The sequence below is a fragment of the Melanerpes formicivorus genome, unplaced genomic scaffold (assembly GCF_026170545.1).
Source record: "Melanerpes formicivorus ecotype bairdi unplaced genomic scaffold, bMelFor1.0.p_v2 SCAF_20, whole genome shotgun sequence".
In the NCBI taxonomy this organism is placed as follows: domain Eukaryota; kingdom Metazoa; phylum Chordata; class Aves; order Piciformes; family Picidae; genus Melanerpes; species Melanerpes formicivorus.
The window spans coordinates 9,964,177-9,984,498 of NW_027142372.1; the positions used below are offsets into that span (position 1 = coordinate 9,964,177).

The 20,322-nt window shown below is 48.6% G+C and overlaps 1 protein-coding gene across 3 annotated transcripts in view; it reads left to right on the forward strand.

The window, feature by feature from the left end:
• The window catches only part of GALNS (galactosamine (N-acetyl)-6-sulfatase), a 67,892-nt gene that overhangs the window by 10,499 nt on the left and 37,071 nt on the right, over positions 1 to 20,322 (forward strand). For 2 of the 3 annotated variants that reach the window (XM_068150771.1, XM_068150773.1), the window contains exons 5-11: positions 3,222 to 3,365; positions 5,764 to 5,830; positions 5,961 to 6,088; positions 7,756 to 7,895; positions 9,274 to 9,377; positions 11,113 to 11,142; positions 17,212 to 17,348. In XM_068150771.1, the coding sequence (XP_068006872.1) occupies positions 3,222 to 3,365; positions 5,764 to 5,830; positions 5,961 to 6,088; positions 7,756 to 7,895; positions 9,274 to 9,377; positions 11,113 to 11,142; positions 17,212 to 17,348 (750 nt within the window). The remainder of the gene's footprint in view (positions 1 to 3,221; positions 3,366 to 5,763; positions 5,831 to 5,960; positions 6,089 to 7,755; positions 7,896 to 9,273; positions 9,378 to 11,112; positions 11,143 to 17,211; positions 17,349 to 20,322) is intronic. The other variant, XM_068150772.1, reaches the window with a different exon arrangement.

Here is a 20,322-nt window from a genome sequence, read left to right on the forward strand (position 1 = left end):
CAATTGATTTAGCAGGTCTGTTAATGAGCTAGGAGTGAGTTTGACTTGTAGTCAGCTTCACTGGTGCTGCTGAAATTGGAAAGCAAACAGACTACCCTGAGACAGGGAATTATTTATTCCCTCCAATCCCAGCAGCAGAGTGCCTGTGAAGAATCAGCTCAGTGGGCTGAAGGCAATAAGATGCAGTTCAGTGCTAATAAATGTAAATTCATACACCCAGGGAAAAGGAATAAGGCAAACACAGATTGGTTCCAGGCAGTTGTGTGGAAACCAGCAGAGCTGGAAGGACCTGCAGGTGCTGGCAAAAGGCAGAGTCAATCTGAATGTGCAGAGCACTGTTGTGCACCCAAGAAGGTTATCCCAGGCAGGACCAGGGAGTGATGTTGTACAGCAGCAGCCTCTGGCATTTGTGCAGACCTCCTGCTTCCTGGCAAGGTGTAAAGAAATGCACAGGGTAGGAGGAGAGATAGAATAGAGTAGAATAGACCAGGTTGGAAGAGACCTTCAAGATCATCGCGTCCAACCTATTATCCAACACCACCCAACCAACTAAACTGTGAAACCAAGCACCCTATCAAGTCTCCTCCTGAACACCTCCAGTGATGGTGAGTCCACCATCTCCATGGGCAGCCCATTCCAATGGGCAATCACTCTCTCTGTGTAAACTTCCTCCTGACCTCCAGCCTGAACCTCCCCTGGTGCAGCCTGAGACTGTGTCCTCTTGTTCTGGTACTGGCTGCCTGGGAGAAGAGACCAACCTCTGCCTGTCTGCAACCACCCTTCAGGTAGTTGTAGAGAGCAATAAGGTCACCCCTGAGTCTCCTCTTCTCCAGGATAAGCAACCCCAGCTCCCTCAGCCTCTCCTCACAGGGCTGTGCTCCCAACCCCTCCCCAGCTTTGTTGCCCTTCTCTGGACTTGTTCCAGCAAGTCAACCTCCTTCCTAAACTGAGGGACCCAGAACTGGACACAGGACTCGAGGTGTGGCCTAACCAGTGCAGTGTAGAGGGGCAGGATGACCTCCCTGCTCCTGCTGGCCACACTGTTCCTGATGCAGGCCAGGATGCCATTGGCCCTCCTGGCTGCCTGGGCACACTGCAGGCTCATGTTCAGCCTACCATTGACCAGCACCCTCAGGTCCCTCTGCCTGGCTGCTCTCCAGCCACTCTGACCCCAGCCTGTAGCACTGCATGGGGTTGTTGTGGCCAATGTGCAGAACCCAGCACTTGGATGTGTTCAATCTCCTGCCCTTGGACTCTGCCCATCTGTCCAGCCTGTCGCCCGCAAGCTTGGGGCAGGAGTTGATCTGCTGGAGGGTAGAGAGGTGTGGTGCTGAGGGACATGGTTTAGCACCAGACTTGGTAGAGTTAGAGAATGGTTGGGCATGATTTTAAAGGTCTTTTTCAAGCAGAATGATTCTCTGATCCTCCACCCTACTCTGTTCTGGTCAGACCATGTAAGAATCTCCTGCCTCTCACTCGAGCTCCCATTTTTTGTGTGTGTGTTGTGAGAGGGAGAGATTAATCTGCATCTCAATAATTATTTGATAAGATGGAGAGAATAATCTGCATCTCAGTAATTATTTGATACTATTCTCAAGCCTCTTTCTCTGTAAGTTCTCTTAGGACTTTCTTAGAATTAAAGATTCATGTATTTGTTTTTCATGTTCCCTGTTGTAGAAACAGCCAGAATTAAGTTTGGGGGGTAGAAAAGGGAGGGATAGAATCAGACTTTGCAGGTCAGACTTGCAGTTGTAGTTACACCACCAGTTTGTGATCAGAGCAGGCATGATGATTGTTTTCTGTTAAAACTCCTTTTGGAAGAGCTCAGCATAACCTTGTGGATCATTTTACCTCCCATCCTGCCTTTTATGCCCCTTATGTTCAGCAACTGTGCAGAGGGTGATGGCACAACTGGACAGGTTGCAGATGCAGGCTGGTGAGTGGAAGCTGGAGTGATTAAACCTGCATTTAGCTACAAAGATCTCCTTTAGAGACTGAGCTTCTGCATCTTCAAGAGAGTATAAATGAAGGACATGTAGGGTTTGCAGTAGAGAAGTTGGGAGATGGGAGAGGAGCTTCATCTTGAAGTTAAGGATGGAGGATTTTCAAGCTGCTTAGCAGAATGGAGTTGTCACTGGAAGTAGCTAAACATGGTTTATGTTCATGTGTGCATGTGAAGAGCTCATTTACATTCAGCTCTCTCTCTCCCATTCTAGCAGCTTGAATGCTCCATAAAGGGGATGCAGATAAAATGGTACATTTCATGAGCTTTACCCTGTCTCTTTGCAGTTTAGGGGTATAAAAGTGACTTGTCACACACCAGAATCCTTAAATAGAACATCATTGTGTTTTAGGAAGTGATTGTCCCCCTGTGCTGGCCACTGGCAAGGCCACATCTCCAATACTGGGTTCAGTTTGGGGCCACTCAGTCCAGGAGGGGCATGGAGGTGCTGGAGCATGTCCGGAAAAGGGGAACGAAATTGGTGAAGGGTCTGGAGAACAAGTCTTGTGAGGAGCAGGTGAGGGAACTGGGGTTGTTCAGCCTGGAGAAATGGAGGCTGAGGGGAGACCTTCTGGCACTCAACACCTCCCTGAAAGGAAGCTGGAGCCACATAGGTAATGGTCTCTTTTCCCAAGGAACAAGTGACAGGACAAGAGGAAATGGCCTCAAGTTGTGCCAGGGAAGGTTTAGATTGGACATGAAGAACAGTTTCTGCCTTTTGAGGGTTGTCAAGGCATGGACCAGGCTGTCCTGGGCAGTGGTAAAATCCTTATCCCTGGAGGGGTATCAGAGCCCTGGAGATGTGGTGCAGAGGGACATGGTTTAGTGGTGACCTGGCAGTTCTGGGTGAAAGGTTGGACTTGATGATCTTAAAGGTCTCTTCCAACCTTAATGATTCCAGGCTCGTGTGCATCTTCACAGTGCCTCTGGGCAGGGGAGTCCCTCAGTGCAGATGGAGAGGACACCATTAGAAGGAAAGAATGGAAACCAAAGGTTGGACAGTGAGTTGGGATGTATGTGAGAGCTAGAATGAGGCTGCATGGCTGCCTTTGCCACAAGCCTGAGAACATGGAGTCAAGGCTCTGCAGGCTTTATTTGATTAAAATGCTTGAAGTCTTTCTTCTTAGGCAAAGCTTGTTTGCTCACATGCCATTCTGATGAGATGATTATTTGCTTCTTTGCAGTAGAATGTTAACTCCTCTGTTTCTTCTCTCCCTAGGCATCTGGGTCACAGGCCCCAATTCCACCCCTTGAAGCATGGGTTTGATGAATGGTTTGGATCCCCAAACTGCCATTTTGGACCTTATGATAACAGAGAGCTCCCCAATATCCCTGTGTATAGGGACTGGGAGATGATTGGCAGGTAACTCAGCTGCTTGCTTGGTAATGTTCTTTTCTCTGCTGTCCCTCTGATGTTCCAGTGCTGGAAGATGTGTCAGCATAGCAGACCCATTTCAGTGAGAAGGGGTTGGCAAATTCAGCTGCAGAATCAGAGTTAGTCTTGGCTGGATGGGCAGATCTGCACAGATCTGCAGATACTTCACCCCATGGAAAGGACCTTTACAGCCAGTCAAGGACTGGGGCTATCTTGCCTGATGTGTGACCTGAAAGGCTGACTAGAATCATAGAATGGAATCATTGAGGTTGGAAAAGGCTTCCAAGATCTTCAAGTCCAACTGTCAACCAACACCACCATGTCCCTCAGCACCACATCTACATGGCTTTGAAACCCTTTCAGGGATGACAACTCTGCCACCTCCCTGGGCAGCCTGTTCCAATGTCTGACCACTCTATCAGTAAAGAAATTTTCCTTAATATCCAACCTAAACCTCCCCTGGTGCAACTTGAGGCAATTTCCTCTTGTTCCTATCACTTGTTTCTTGGGAGAGGAGACTGACCCCCACCTGGCTTCAGTATCCTTTTAGGGAGTTGTAGAGAACCAGAAGGCCTTTCCTCAGCCTCCTTTTCTTCAGGATGAACAACCCCAGTTCCCTCAGCTGCTCCTCATGAGGAGTGACTACAGAGTGCCCTGAAGCAGGCTGCCACCTGGGCATTGTGATCCTGGGCAGGCTGCTGTGGGTGACTCTGCTTTAGCAGTGGGGTTAAGCTAGATGATTCCCCAGAGGCCCCTTCCAACCCCCACCATGCTGGGACTTATGGAATCTGTACCTGCCTCCCTCCCAGAGATATTTGCTTTTCCCATTCCATCCTAAAGGCTTCCTGTGATGATTTCACTCTGCTACTTCTCTTGGAAGCTGCTTCCATTCTCTACTGAAAGACTTTTTTTATCCCTTTTCTTCCTGTTTGGAATAACCTTTTGTCTGTTTGCATAACACTGTTCCATGCTCCAAGCCTACAGTCAGTCTCTGCCATTCTTTTCCATTCACTTTTGAGTCTGATATCTTCTTTAACTCCTTCTCCTGAGGACTGCTCTTTGTCCTCCTTTACTTGATTGGTGGCTAAAGATCCTTCTGACGTGAAGTTTCCAAAGCATCCTGGTTTGGTTCCAGGATTGCTCTGTCTCCCTGGATGTTGTGGTGTACTTGTGACAGTGTTACCCACATTTCAAACAGCTCTCTTGAGAGCTACCTCATCTATCTTATTTCACTTCACTCCCAGAAAGATACTGAGGTGTGCTGGAGCATGTCTGGAGAAGGCCAACAAAGTGCAGAGCATAAGTCTTGTGAGGAACATCTGAGGGAACTGGGGTTGTTCAGCCTGGAGAAAAGGAGGCTGCTGAGGGGAGACCTTCTGGCTCTCTGCAACTCCCCGAAAGGAGGTTGGGGTTGGGTGGGAGTCTCTTCTCCTAAGGAACAAGCAACAGGACAAGAGGAAAGAGCTTCAAGTTGCAGCAGGGGAGGTTTAGGTTGGACCTGAGGAACGTTGTTTTTCCCCAAGGCCTGGGTCAGGGCAGTGGTGGAATCCCTAACCCTGGAGGTGTTTCAGTTATGTAGGTGTGGTGCTGAGGGACATGGATTAATGGTGACCTGGCGGTGCTGGGTAACAATTGGGCTCCATAAACTGAGAGGTCTCTTAATGATTCTCTGGAAGGGTAGGGATGTGAGATCTTTAAGCATCATTGGAGGTGTTTAGGAGGAGACTTGATGGGGTGCTTGGTTGCATGGTTTAGTTGATTAGGTGGTGTTGGATGATAGGTTGGACTCAATGATCTTGAAGGTCACTTCCAACCTGGTTTCCCCTATTCTTCCCCTATTCTTCCCCTATTCTTCCCCTATTCTTCCCCTATTCTTCCCCTATTCTTCCCCTATTCTTCCCCTATTCTTCCCCTATTCTTCCCCTATTCTTCCCCTATTCTTCCCCTATTCTTCCCCTATTCTTCCCCTATTCTTCCCCTATTCTTCCCCTATTCTTCCCCTATTCTTCCCCTATTCTTCCCCTATTCTTCCCCTATTCTTCCCCTATTCTTCCCCTATTCTTCCCCTATTCTTCCCCTATTCTTCCCCTATTCTTCCCCTATTCTTCCCCTATTCTGATAGCTTAGCAGTGAAAAGTCCAGGGCTTAGTTTTCTCCAAAACTCAGTCATCATTCATTTGGATCTTGTTGTTCCACTGCTTTTTTCCAATCAGGGGAGGGGGGAGGGGTGGGGAAATGGTGATATCTTCTTAGTATCTGAAAAGAATTTGCTGAGAGACAGCTGCAACCTGTTTGTCACCTCCTTGCACAGTGAAGAAGGGGAGGGACCTTTGAATGTTGTGCATTTTTTTAAGGATTGATTTGTTTCTCTCCACTTCATCTTCAGATACTATGAAGACTTCAGGATTGATCTGAAGACAGGTGAAGCCAACTTGACTCAGATCTACCTGCAGGTACTGTCTCTATTAAAACCAGTTTCAAAACCACAGTGACTTGGTGCTGCTTTGTATTTGGAGAGCTTCAGATGGCAGAGGATGATTCTATTACATTCCTTTTCTTTTTTCCCCCCCTTGTTGTTTACAGGAAGCTCTCGATTTCATTAGCAAGCAGCAGGCCAGCCAGAAGCCTTTCTTCTTATACTGGGCAATTGATGCTACCCACGCTCCTGTTTATGCCTCCAAACAGTTCCTGGGCACCAGTCAGAGAGGGCTGTAAGTCTTGGGATTCTGGCATTGCTTTTATTCTCTTCTTTTAATTAATACTTCATGCTGCAGAAACAGGAAAGCTAAGCACTCTGTATAGATCCAAGAATATAGACCTGTTCTCCAAGGTGTATGTGTGTGTGCTAGCCTACTGCTGATACAGATCTAGGAGGAGGGGCTGACACCCCACCAGGCTGTGCTGTCATGCAGTGAGACCTGGACAGAAAGTTGGGTAGAGGATAACCTCATGAAGTTCAGCAAGAGGAAGTCTAGGGTCCTGCACCTGGGGAGGAAAACTCCCCTGTACCGGTACAGGGCTGATCTGCTGGAAAGCAGCTCTGAGAAGCAGGACCTGGGAGTGCTGGGGAACAACAAATTGTCCATGAGCCAGCAGTGTGCCCTTGTGGCTAAGAAGGCCAGTGGTCTTTTGGGATGCATGAAGAAGAGTGTTAACAGCAGGTTGAGGGAGGTTCCCCTCCCTCTCTAGTCTGCCCTAGGGAGGTCCCAGTTGGAGTACTGGATCCAGTTCTGGGTCCCCAGTTCAGGAGAGACAGGGAACTACTGGAAAGAGTCCAATGGAAGCCTTGAGTGCATCTTTGCATCTCTGTGAGGAGGAAAGGCTGAGAGACCTGGGGCTGTTTAGAGCAGCCTGAGAGGGGATCTGCTCAATGCTCAGCAAGAGATAAAGTATGGGGAACAAGATGATGTGGCCAAACTCTTCAGAGATGCCCAGTTGACAGGAGAAGGGGCAGTGGGCACAAACTGGAACCCAGGAGGTTCTCCCTGAGCAGGAGGAAAAACTTCTTTGCTGTTTGGTGCTGGAGCCCTGGAGCAGGCAGCCCAGAGAGGTTGTGGAGTCTTCTTCTCTGGAGAGATTCCAAACCCACCTGGATGATGTGATCCTGGGAGCCTGCTGTGGGTGACCCTGCTTTAGCAAGGAGGTTGGACAAGATGATTCCCAGAGGACCCTTCCAGCCCCCACCATGCTGGGATTCTGTGCTGAAGTGCATTAGTTAGTGAGGAATCTGTTTGTGTCATTCTTCAGTACTTTTGCTGTAATCTGAAATGAAGCTCATGTGACTAAAATGGGGGAGAAGGGAGAGTCTAAGCTCCTTTGCCAGTTGTGTGAGTAATGAGTATGTGGCACAGATGACTTTTTGGAAGCCTTTTGTATGATTTGTTCCTGTTTCAAAAGCCAATAAATCAGACCAGCAAGTAGACAAGCAAGTGAAACCCACAACTTACAGGATGCAAAGAGCTCTGTGGATGCTGGGAGCCTCGCTTCAGAGAGCGCAGCTTCAAACCAGCACCCATGAGCACAACCAGGTTATTAGCTTCAAGTCTGTGGCCTAGGGGCTTTGCCTACATTTGAGGACTTTATGGCTAACTTAGTGTTAGTGGCTGGTCCCTGGCCAAGAGTGCCTCAGTCTGAACAAATTCTGACTCAACCCCCAAGGGAAGCTGCTCTCTGCAGGTAGGAGACGTGGGTTTGGCAGTGACAGCGGAAAGCTTTATTACCTGATGCAGAAGAGAAGTATTGCTGCTGCACAGGTATAAAATTCACCCACTAAAAGCTTTGTGGCTGGTTGCAGGGCATTCTGCTCTGTGCCACTTTGCCTTTAGTTGGGGTTTTTTTTGGCTGCTTTTTAAGTGTTTTTCATCTGCTTTTGCCTCAGCTATGGGGACGCCGTGCGAGAAATCGACGACAGCGTTGGGAAGATCCTGAAGCACCTTCAGAAGCTGGGCATCAGTGAGAACACTTTTGTGTTCTTCACCTCTGACAATGGGGCTGCCCTCATTTCAGCTCCAAACCAAGGTGAGTCCCAGGTGGACAAACCTGAGCTGGGGTTGTGAAATCCAGGCTTAAATCTCTATGCCTGAAGGGGAAGGAAACCTCTACCTGGAGTTTCCTTGCTTGCAGTTAGGAGAAGCCTCCATGCAGAGTGTGTTTCTGTTTGGAGTTTGCTTCTTCTCATCACTTCTGGCCACTGTTGGAGGTGGTGGTCTTGGTTAAAGGGTCTTTTTTGGCCTGACCCAGTGTGGCTGTTCACCTGCTTGTGTTTCCACTTTGTGCTCTGTTGTCAGGGTGAATATCTTAAATTAAGACCAAGCACAGTAACTTAGCAGGGTGTTTACTCTCCATCTGCCAAATATTTGAGCTTTCTGAGTAATCACAGAGGGTTTGAGTCCCTCCTTCTTCAGTTCTCATGAAAAATAACAAGAAGAAAAAGCATTTTTGTTACTTCACAGCTTTTCTTTTGTTGAAATGATCATTTCTCTCCAACCAGAGTCACTGCAGATTGATTTTTCTAACCCACTCTCTGCTGTTTGGAGGCAGGCTGTCTCGTGGTTAGTGGACCACAGAGCAGGGAGTATCCTGAGCTGTGATTTCAGCTGAACCACTGTGTTTGACTTTGTGACCTGGGAGCAGTCACAAGACCTTCCTGTTTGTTCTTCCAGCAAACTTAGCTACAAGGCTGGCTTAAAAACCCTGAGACGTTCCTGCACAGTGCTTGCTGTCTCAGAGTGAATGTTCAGGGAATTCATGATGGTGTCTCTCACTGTTGTATCTGCATCTGACACTGCTCTGGTACTTTAAAAGGATTAGGAGAAAACATTACTATTTCTGCCTGAAAGCATCAGATTTCCTTCAGTTTCAAACGGCAGTTAACATCCTTAGAGGGAAGGGAAATGCCAGTGAAGTATTTTCTGTTTGTTTGGGGGGGTTGGTTTGTTTTTTTCCCCACTTTGGTTGGTTGACAGCAAGTTGTGTCTGTCACTTGCTCCTTGTAGTGAAAAAGAGAGTCCAACACACAACAAACAAACACAAACCCCCTTAAACAAAGCTACTCTGAATGTGTCATTTGAAGAAGCATCCATGCAGAAATGAAAGATCATTTACAACCAGCCTAAAAATGCCCTAGTTGACAGCATCCCTTTGAAATAGAAGGAGGAAGAAATTCTTCCCTTCAAGGGTGGTGAGGCACTGGAACAGGTTGCCCTGAGAAGCTGTGGAGGCTCCAAGCCTGGCAGTGTTCAAAGCCAGGCTGAATGAGACCTTGAGCAAGCTGCTCTAGCAGGTGGTGTCCCTGCCCGTGGCAGGGCATTGGAACTAGATGATTTTTAAGGTGCCTTCTAACCAAGCTCATTCTGTGATTCTAGGATGTCTTTCATGGTTTCTTTTCTCTCTCTAGGAGGAAGCAATGGTCCTTTTCTGTGTGGCAAACAAACCACCTTTGAGGGTGGCATGAGAGAGCCAGCTATTGCTTGGTGGCCTGGACATATACCTGCAGGAGCGGTGAGTAGCTCCTTTGAACAGTTCTGATAACTGAAGTGGGCTGAAGTGAATGGAGTAGTTCTTGCTTTGTTCAGTAGGCTTTAGAGGAGACTTTCAACATGCCCAGTGTATCAGCCCAGATGCTTGTCTGGGTAAGGAGCTGGATTCTGTCCTTGGAGAACGAAGCTATTCCTGTTTGTCACTGCAGATTTGCATTCTAGAGTGTCTGTGTGAGCACCAAGCAGTCTGCTTTGTCTTCCCGCTCTGTTTAAACCCTCAGCTCTCTTGAATCACAGTGTCTTTGTGGGTTATGTGTTTAAAAGGAAGCATAAAGGCACATCACTAATGTGTGTCCCACTTGAGAGCAGGAGTGTGTTGCCCTCACAGCCTCTTTGTGCCCTGAAGCATCGAGTGATTTGACCCTCACAGCTCTCACCTCGGTGTTTGATGAAAGTTCCACTCAAGGGGGTCTAGATACCAGCCTAGTGCTCTTCCCTGCCTCTACACAAACCCAAGATAGGATCACTTCAAAATAATCCTCCAGTGGCACTCCCAGCCTCTCTTGTCCCAGCCCTCATTAACGGAGGATGCAATCAATTCTTCTGCAGGCAGGGTTCACAGTAAATAATACCAGCTCCCTCTCCTCTGTGAGCATCTCTCATCCCTGAAGAAAGCAATACTTCATTAACTGGGCACTGTGCTTAAGAGAGGAAACCCTTCATAAATAAAACATTTCTCCAAGTTGCATCCCTTTTGGTGCTCTAATTGAGTCAGGATAATGATAATTTATCATTCCCACTGAGGGAGGTAGCCACCAGCTCGCCGAGGGCAGGGCAGAGAGTTTAGTTTCTTCATCTTTTCACAAAACCTTTGAGGGGTGGTTTATGATTTCTTTAGTCTGAAGTGAAAACAGTGTGGGGTTTGGGTTTGTTGTTGTTGTTGTTGTTTAGTTTAAATTTAAACCTTTCCATGCAGCCTTCACAAGCCAAGTAAAACAGCCCTGGGCTAGCATAGGGGAACATGGAACTGAAGCTGTTTTGTTTCCTGTGTCCAAGCTAAATAATGTGCTAAAAGCAAACATGCATTTAAAATGGGGACAAGTCAATACCAAATCTAAACATTCTTTCCATTGTAGTAACTCTGAGGATAATTAAGACCATGACTAGAGAAATCATGGTGCTGCTTTTTCCTAGCTGGGACAGGCTGCTGCCTCTCTCACAGGTAGCCTTTTGCATGTAGAGCAGTGGTGAAGCTTTGTGGTGCACAGTGTTCTTGGTAGCCTGCTGTGATGCATGGCTTCCTGCTTGAGGCTGCAGCTGGAGCTGCTGTTTGGATCCCTGTGAGCAGTGGTTTCTGTGCAGAACCCTATTTGCAGAGATGGGTGGTCTGACCAGCACCGTGCTCTCATGAACCTAGGCATGCTCAGTGAGCTGCTTAAGGCTTACTGAGGCATGTGTGTGCCCCAAAGTCCCCTCCTCCACTGCTGCTGGTATCATCCTTGGCACTTAAGCTCATGCTTAACCTTATATCCATCCTATCCTGGGCTCCAGTTCCTGATGGTGCTGGCCAAATGTCTGCATGGGCAGGTGTTACACTCCAGATGTCCTCTGGACTGCACTTGGACAGCTGGAATAGCCTGTTCTGTCCCCAGGATGTGCTGCTTTGCCCTGTATTAGCCCCCTGCATGATGATCTCTGAACATGTGCTAGCTACTGATGTGTCTTTTCTGCTTGTGTTCCTGCCATCGAGGCTCCAGCACTGGTACCCACAGCAGCACTGGCCGCAGGTGAGAGCTTTGGCATCACTTCTGTGTGACACAGCTCAGGCTAGGGCACCCTCTAGGTAGTTGTTGCTTCCTCATTGCCATAGCAAGTGAAGAGACATGTGTTTGCTGGTGCATTTTTTGGCTGCGTTTCTGTCTGATACAGTCTCTGTTGCTCCAACATCTTCTGGACTGTGAGCTCACATGAGTCAGCCCAAGTCCTCTGAAGTCCAAGAATCTGTAAGATGCTGGAAAACTGCTTCAAAGCTTCTCAGCCCTCTTTCTGTTCAAAAGAGTTGAAGGAAACAAAGGCTTGGGAGCCCCAAACCAGGGGGGGAGCAAGGAGCTTCTCAGGAGTGCCAAGCACAAAGCTGAAGGGTCAGCTCCTCCTTTCTGTGCTGGGCTTGCTCCAGCTGCAGTGATTGTTCCTTTGCAGCTGAAGATGTTTTGAGGGGCAGGCAAAGGGCCAAAACCCAAATGCAGACAGAGAAACAAGGCTTGTGTCTGTGGACAATGAAATGCAGTGACTGGGTGGGAGGCTCGTTCTGCTGAAGGGATCTGGCAGTTTATTAATCCCAGAATCCCAGCATGGTGAGGGGTTGGAAGGGACCTCTGGGGATCATCATGTCCAACCCTCCTGCTAAAACAGGGTCACCCACAGCAGGGTGCACAGGATCACAATGTCCAGGCAGGTTTAGAATCGCTCCAGAGAAGGAGACTCCACAATCTCACTGGGCAGCCTGCTCCAGGACTCCAGCACCCTCACAGTAAAGAATTTTCTCTTTCTCTGTTCAGATGGAGCTTCCTGGGTTCCATTTTGTGCCTGTTGCCCCTTGTTTTGTCACTAGGCTCCATTGAGAAGAAACTGGCCCCATCCTCTTGCCCCCTGCCCTTTAGCTCTTGCTGAGCATTAATCAGATCCCCTCTCAGGCTGCTCTTCTGCAGGGTAACCGGCCCCAGGTCTCTCAGCCTTTCCTCCTCACAGAGATGCTCCAGGCCCCTCAACATCTTTGTAGCCTTTCCTGGACTCTCTCCACTAGTTCCCTGCCCCTCTTGAACTGGGGAGCCCAGAGCTCAAGCATAGTTGCCCAGCTGCCTCACTAGGGCAGAGTGGGAGGATAACCTCCTTTGACCTTCTGAATGCACCCCAGGTGACCTTCGGCCTTCTTGGCCATGAGGACACACGGCTGGCTCACAGGGAACTTGCTGTCTACCAGCATTCCCAAGTCCTTCTCCTCAGAGCTGTTTTCCAGCAGCACATCAACCCCTGAGCTGTACCAGTGCAGGGAGTGATTCCTCCCCATGTGCAGGACCCTACACTTGCCCTTTGTGAGGTAGTTCTGCGCCTGATTCTCCAGCCTGGCCCTGCTGGAGACGCGTCAGTCTCGCTGATGGATGGGGTGGTTGTGGGGTGGCATTTCTATTATGGGTGCATGGCTTTGCTGAAGTAAAGGGGAACCTTTGTATTTCAGCAGGAGAAGTTAGGGGACAGGATGGTGACTGCTTGACAGGCTGTTGATGGAGGTTAGGATAATTGGTGCAGTTGGCTGATTTGCAAGTTATTTTTGGGGGAGAGGGATGCCTCAGGAGCGTGTGTTGCTCTTGGCATCAACATCCACTTAATTCTCCCTCTCCCATCAGGAATATTTATTCACACACAAACAGCTTTTCTGCAGCTTCCTCCTCAGCTAGGTTTTCCAGGTGAATTCACAACAAATCAGCATTTCAACATCCCCCCACAAGGCAGCTGCCTTCTGGAAGGATCCAGCTGGTAAAAAGGAAAAAGGGGGAGGGGGGAATGGGGGGGGGGGGGGAAACAACAAACCCAACCAAAAAACAACCATCAAAAGCCAAACCCAGCCACTAAGCAGCATATTCTGTTGGTATTTGAATCCTCCTCCTCCTCCTCTCCTTCCCTCACCCCTCCTCCCCCTTCCTCTCTCGTGCCTGCTTCCTGAAGGAGAAAAGAACATATCAACCCAAAGACAGCGCTGCAACCTTTTCTTCGCTATCTCCCACGGGGCGCAAATTGAAATTGAATTAGACAGGGATATCAGGTCTGCTGGCTGTGATAACTGTAAAAGGATTTCTAGTTAAAAAAACAGAAACCCCACACAACAAAACCCACCCTGACATTTGTTTCCCCCCCCCCCCCCAACAGTTTCAAATATTTAGCTTCCCTCCTTTCCCATTCCTCCTGGCAGGGGGGGGGGAACGACTTTATTAATTGTCGCCTTTGATTCCCGGCCGGAGCTTGCGAGCGCTGATAACGGCGCCGCCGCCGCCGAGCTCTGCCAGCGCCGGGGCCCACAGCTAAAGGATTTCATTTTCTTAAAGACATTATGTGTATACTGAGAGTTTATTAAAAAGGAGGGGAGGGAGGGAGGGAAAGAAAAAAAAAAAAGGAAGAAAAGAGGGGAGAGGAGGAGGAGGAGGAGGGGGAGGAGAGGAGGGGGTGGGGGTGGAAAAAAATCCCTTCTTAACGTGCGTAATACCGGCTGCTTCTGGCTGATAGCAGCAATATCTGATCTGACTCTTTTTCTATATATTATTTATTTTTCTCTGGGCTGGTGCCCCCTCTCTGGATTTTTTTTCTTTTTTAATTCTTTTTTTCCTTCCCCTTCCCCCTTCTGGGGTTTTTTTCAATGCCTTCCCCGCCCCCCCCCCCAGTAAAATAAGTGGGAAAGGCAACCCCAGAATGAAAGAGCGCTGTGGACAGGAGAAAAATGGTAATTTCCCTCTTTTCCTCTGAAAATACTTCAAAGTTTTATATAAATACTAACCTTTTCTATTTCCCCCCCCACCCCCACCCTTTCCCTCCCCCTCCCCTCTCTTTCAATGTGGTGCTGCAGAGCACAGATAAATCCAAGTGGCTGTGGCTCGGGCATTTAATTTCCTTAAGAAGTTTTCTCTGCTTCGTGGAGGAGGTAAAAAAAAAAAAACCCAACAACCAACCATGTTGTCTGAGAGCAGAAATGTAATTGGATGATTAAAGAGAGTCATCTACATCTGGTTATGGTTAATAAGGGCCAGTACAAGGAGAACCATGGTGGCCCCACAGGATTGTCGCAAGGCAGCGTATAAATTAGAGGATGCGAGAGGCACGAGGCTCAGGTCAGTGCCTGCCTCTTGCTGCCTGTTATCAAAAGAATTGAGGTGAGGCGGCAGAGCAACGAGAAGAAAAGTGGCTTTTTGGGTTTGCTGTGCAAATAGTGAGAGGTCCAATGACAAAAGGGCTCAGACCCAGTCTGCCCACCTGCTCCTGTCATAGCAGCGCTCAGGGAGCAGGCGTGGGCCAGATCTCCTCTTTATTAGATTCTGGGCTCTGCATATGGTGCTCTGCTAACCCTGCAGCTCTCCTAAGGCATGTGTGGGGTAAATTAGCTGGCAGATGAGCCTATGAGGGACTGAGCGTCTCTGGTGAGGTGCTGAGCACTTGTAACCTCCTTTGACTTCAGAGAGAGCGCAGTGTTCCCAGCACTGGTAGCTCATCAAGCTCTCCAGCTCTGGGAGGAGCTGATGGTTTGGAGGTTTGTTTTTTGATGTGTTGATCCTTTCTGAGTGCACCCCCAAGACCAGAAAAAAACCCTGTGCAAGGGGACAGCCCAATGAGCATGCAGCACCATCCCACAGAGCTTTAATTCTCCCCAGATGGCCCCAGGGAGAGCAAAAAGCAGTGTTACCCATCTGAGGGCTCAGCTGTTCCTGCTCCACAGCTCTGTCTCAGAAGATCCTCATCCTTTTCTCCATGCAGAGAGAGGACTTTATGTGTACATCTGCTTTCTGTGAGGGGTTTGTGGGCTCACCTCTATTTGTAACTGCTTGCAAGGACAGGCTGAGCACAACCTCTGCAGCAGCAACATCCAGGAGTCTCAGTATCCCAGAATATTTTGTGTTGGAAGGGACCTTTAGAGGCTTAACCTCAAACACCCAGGGCCTCCTGCAAGACCTGTTGATTTTGGTCAAGCCATCCCACAACTTTCCTGGGCAAGGGCTTCTGTGCTCAGCCTTTCTCTTTTGCTTAGAGCTTTGCACTTGACTTTCTTCCAACCAGGTTAATTCCAGTCTATTCTATTCTTCCTCAGAGTAGTGGAAGTGTTTTTGTGTGCAGCTCTATTATTATGTCTTCCCACCAACCCCTTTTGTTGAATGCAAGGCATTAAAATCTGTGGTTACTGCAAGCAAGCAGTGTGATAGTGTAATGTTGAACTTGTCATGAGTCCCCCTGCATGTTGTTTTCTGCAGTCCCTTTTTTTTTCCCTAACAAGAACTTGTTAATTCTTCTTTTGTGTTCACTTTTTCAACCCAGCCTCTTAATAAAAGGCTTCAGGTCCCAGCAAAACCAACATTGCCCCTGTAGCTGTTTTCTCTGGAGCCAGAGTCTCACACAAATTCATTTATCATGTTATCATTTGCTGCCACACTTAAATAATTAGTGTCAGCTTAGGGGCTGAGGGTCTGCTTGTGAGGGGAAAGAAGATTCAGAGAGGAGAAAGAAGATTCAGAGAGGAGAAAGTCTTTGACAGTCCCAGCATTGTAATGTTCACAGGGCTGCTGCTGGGGCTGGGATTTCAGGCAGAAAATGCTGCTGTACTTATAGATGTGGGCTTGGATCAGATGGTTTCTTGTCTCCAAATGAGTGGTGCAGTTAGAAAGGCTCTTTTCATGTCACCTCTTGTGCTGGTATCTTGGTGCAAACCAGTCTTGCTCTCGATTTGAATGTATCTGCTTCAGTTTAGTGTGTTGCTGGCTGCATCCTACTGTAGCACACCACAGGCAGGGTAGGGGGGGAGCAAAGACTCAGAGACTACTTTTTTAGGGGTTTAAAATATAAACAATTAAGACCAGAGAGATAACCATAGCTTCCAATTAAGGGAAGGGGGATGGGGGGGAGGCAAGGAGGGAGCAGGGGGGGAAAAGCAGCTTGCACATCTCCATTGGAGTCAGCCCCAGATGTTTCTCTCCCTTATTAAAATTTCTACTAAAAATACTCCAGCTTTACAGTTCTTGAATCATTGGAAATGGTTTGCAGATGAAGTCATCAGGCTCTTTTTGTTGTTATCCATCCATCCCTGTGCTTTCTGGGAACTCTCTCAGGGTATTCTGGACTCCAGAAATGACCTGGAGAGGGAACAAATCAAGGACTTTATTTTGTCTTGGTTTAAGTGATGAATTTTTAGGGTTTTTTTACTTGGAATTTGCTAAATTAAGTTGAACTCTCTGAAAACATGCTCCTGTAAAGTAAGTGCATAGAGCAGTGAGAAGAAAGAGAGGACAATGGAAGAATCAAAATGCAAATGCTCCATGGAAGTGAAGAAATAGCAGAGAATGTCAGCGTGGTGGGGATTGGAAGGGACATCTGGAGATCATCCAGTCCAACCTGCCCTCCTAAAGCAGAGTCACCCACAGCAGGGTGCCCAGGATCACAATGTCCAGGTGGGCTTGGAATCTCTCCAGAGAAGGAGACTCCACAACCTCTCTGGGCAGCCTGCTCCAGGATGCCAGCACCCTCACAGCAAAGAAGTTGTCCTCCTTCTGTTCAGATGGAACCTCCTGGTTCCAGTTTGTGCCTGGTGCCTTTCCTCCTGTCAACTGGGCACCACTGAGAAGAGCCCAGCTTCCCACCCTTTAGCTGTTGCTAAGCATTGAGCAGATCACCTCTCAGGCTGCTCTTCTGCAGGCTCAACAGCCCCAGGTCTCTCAGCCTTTCCTCCTCACACAGATGTTCCAGGCCCCTCAGCATCTTTGTAGCCTTTACTGGACTCTCTCCAGTAGCTCCCTGTCTCTCTTGAACTGGAGAGCCCAGAGCTGAACCCAATATGGTTCATCCCTCAATATGGATCATCCTCTTCCCCTTATTAATTTAGTTAGGAGGTTTTCTGGGACTGCAGCACTGTGAAGAGAGATATCATAGCATCACAGAATTGTTTCAGTTGGAAAAGATCATCGAGTCCAACCGTCAGCCCAGCACCACCACAGTTTGCTTATCAGGGAAGGAGGGTCAGGAAGCCACCCTGCTGCTCTGGGGGAAACACAGAGGCTTGGGCTTTTACTGAAGGTCTTGTTGCAAATGCATTTGTGTTGATTTTTCAGGTCAGCCATCAGCTGGGGAACGTGATGGATCTCTTCACCACCAGCCTCTCCCTGGCGGGACTGCAGCCTCCCAGTGACAGACAGATTGATGGCATCGACCTTTTACCTGCCATCTTGCAGGGCAAGCTAATTGACAGGTTAGTTATGAGCCCAGTGCTCCCACCCTTGCCTCCCAAGCGAAACAATGCCAAATCCTGCTGTAGTTTTTCCATCAAGTTTACAGAAATACTTTATTAACTGAATTGCTGCTGCTTTGCTGCTGCTCAGCAAGGTGAGGCAGCACCAGCGCTTTGCTCTCTGTGCTAATCTTCTGGTGAAGCAAGCAGAGGTGGGATTTCCTGACATATGTGGCATGTTGCCATACAGTGGAGTCTGGGGACAGAGGAAAATGTCAGGGGGTTAGCAAGGATCCCTGCAACAACATATGGCAGTAGAGGAGATAAAAGCCTGAGAACTGTAGCCTGGGTAGGGAAGAATGTATTATTTATGAGTGGGAAAACACCCAAGAGCATGGTGGGTCTGGATAGCCCCAGCCTGAGAGAGGCTGAAGGCAGAGGCTGGGCTGCTGTGAGCGAGCTGGGAGACCACCTCCTCCCCACATCCTGATTCTTTGGTTGCTGTTGCAGGAGTGGATTTGTGGGTTAAACACTTGGGATCTTTATGAGCTGTCAGCTGGTGGGTACAAGCGCCAAGATCTGGCAGCAAACGCTCTTGGCGCCCTCGTTGGAGGGATTGGGAGGTCAAGGGAGGTCTTGTAGTTGTGATTTTGATGAGGAACTTGGCAGCCTGGGAAATCTGAATGCAAACATTCTTTCTCTGTGAGACAGTGAGGAAACATATACATGGAAAACACGCTTGAGTTCTGTGTTGGACATAAAGCTTTGTTCTGTAACACTACTATTGTGCCCATTAAAGCAAGAAGCATGGGGACAGGATTACCTGAGAGCTCAGGCAGTGGCTGACACAAAGAGCTTTAGGTCCCTCATGCAAAGCCTGGCCCATCTTCATCTTGGAAAGTTTATAATGATCCCTTGTTGATTTAAAAGAGAGTTTCAAGGCAGTCAGCATCCACTTGGGACTGGTGCTGTTTGTCTTCCCACAGCAGTCACTTGGGGTGCCTCATGGAAGTCACAGAACGCTTTAGGATGCAAAAGACCTGTAAAGCACATCTAGTCCAACCCCCTGCAGGCAACAGGGACATCTGCAACTCCATCAGGTTGCTTGGAGCCCCAGCCTGACTTGGAATGGTTCCAGGGATGGGGCATCTCCTGCTGCTGTGGGCAACATGGGCAAGGGTCTCTCTATTCTCAGTGGAAAACATTTCTCCCTTCTATCCAGTCAAAATCTCACTCTTGTAGTTCAAACCATCACCCCTTGTTCTGTCACAACAGGCCCTGCTCAAAAGTCCATCCCCAGCTCTTGGATCAGCCCCTAGAAGTCCTGAAAGGCCACCAGAAGGTCTCCCTGGTGGCCTCTCTTCTCTTTTCTAGGCTGAACAACCCAAACTTTCTCAGCCTGTCCTCACAGCAGAGGGCTTCCTCACATCATTGCTGCGCCCTCCTCTGGCTCCACTCCCAACAGGTCTGAGCCTCTCCTGTGCTGAGGGCTCCAGAGCTGGCTGCCATGCTCCATGGTGAGGAGGGATAGGGTTTAGTGGTGACCTGGCAGTGCTGGATTCACAGTTGGATTTGATGATCTTAAAAGCCTTTTCCAACTAAAATGATTCTATGGCTCCTTTTTATTTTCTTTTTTTTTTCTTCTTTTATGTTTTTTAACTTTCTATTTTTAACTTTTTTTCTTCCCCCCCCTTTCCTTCTTCTCCTTCCCCCCCCTTTTCTTCTTCTCCTTCCCCCCCTTTTCTTCTTCTCCTTCCCCCCCCCTTTTCTTCTTCTCCTCCCCCCCTTTCCTTCTTCTCCTTCCCCCCCCCTTTCCTTCTTCTCCTTCCCCCCCCTTTCCTTCTTCTCCTTCCCCCCCCTTTCCTTCTTCTCCTTCCCCCCCCTTTCCTTCTTCTCCTTCCCCCCCCTTTCCTTCTTCTCCTTCCCCCCCCTTTCCTTCTTCTCCTTCCCCCCCCTTTCCTTCTTCTCCTTCCCCCCCCTTTCCTTCTTCTCCTTCCCCCCCCTTTCCTTCTTCTCCTTCCCCCCCCTTTCCTTCTTCTCCTTCCCCCCCCTTTCCTTCTTCTCCTTCCCCCCCCTTTCCTTCTTCTCCTTCCCCCCCCTTTCCTTCTTCTCCTTCCCCCCCCTTTCCTTCTTCTCCTTCCCCCCCCTTTCCTTCTTCTCCTTCCCCCCCCTTTCCTTCTTCTCCTTCCCCCCCCTTTTCTTCTTCTCCTTCCCCCCCCCTTTTCTTCTTCTCCTTCCCCCCCTTTTCTTCTTCTCCTTTCCCCCCCCCTTTTCTTCTTCTCCTTTCCCCCCCTTTTCTTCTTCTCCTTCCCCCCCCCCTTTTCTTCTTCTCCTTTCCCCCCCCCCCCTTTTCTTCTTCTCCTTTCCCCCCCCTTTTCTTCTTTTTTCCTAGACCTGACCAGGCCAAATTCCACAGTTCCCAAAAGCTTTCCAGGAGATGCAGTGATTGGCTTCTTTTAAACTTGATTTTCTCCCCCTTTGCCTTTTCCCTTTTTAAAATGGTGCCAGCAGCACTGTGACTTACAGCTGCAATCCTCCCTGAAATGTGGAAAAGGTTGTTCTTTTAAAAGCAAGAATTTACCTTCCACACCTTCAGTCGAAGGGGCACATGAGACCTTATCAAATAATGAGAGTTTATGGCAAGGACAGAGGTGACTGCTGTGCTTTGTGACATGTTTGTTTGAGGGGTTGTTAGTGGGGCAGGTTTGGATCAGATCCTGCCCTTCGGCAGCTCTCTCAACCCACTTTCATTTCACCAGCGTTTCAGGGGCAGGATGGGGCTCTGCTGGCAGCAGCTCTGCCCCTTTGTTCAGGGCAGTTCCTGGTGACAAAAGGACAGAGAGTCATTGTTTGTGCAAGGATACCACAGTGAAGGCTATGATTTTAAAACAGAAGAGATCTGAAGCCACCCCATGGCTATTTTAATCTTTTCATGCATTTAGGGATTGGGGTTTTTTTCAAGGTGGCATCACCAGAGTGAGGAGGTTTTGCTGAG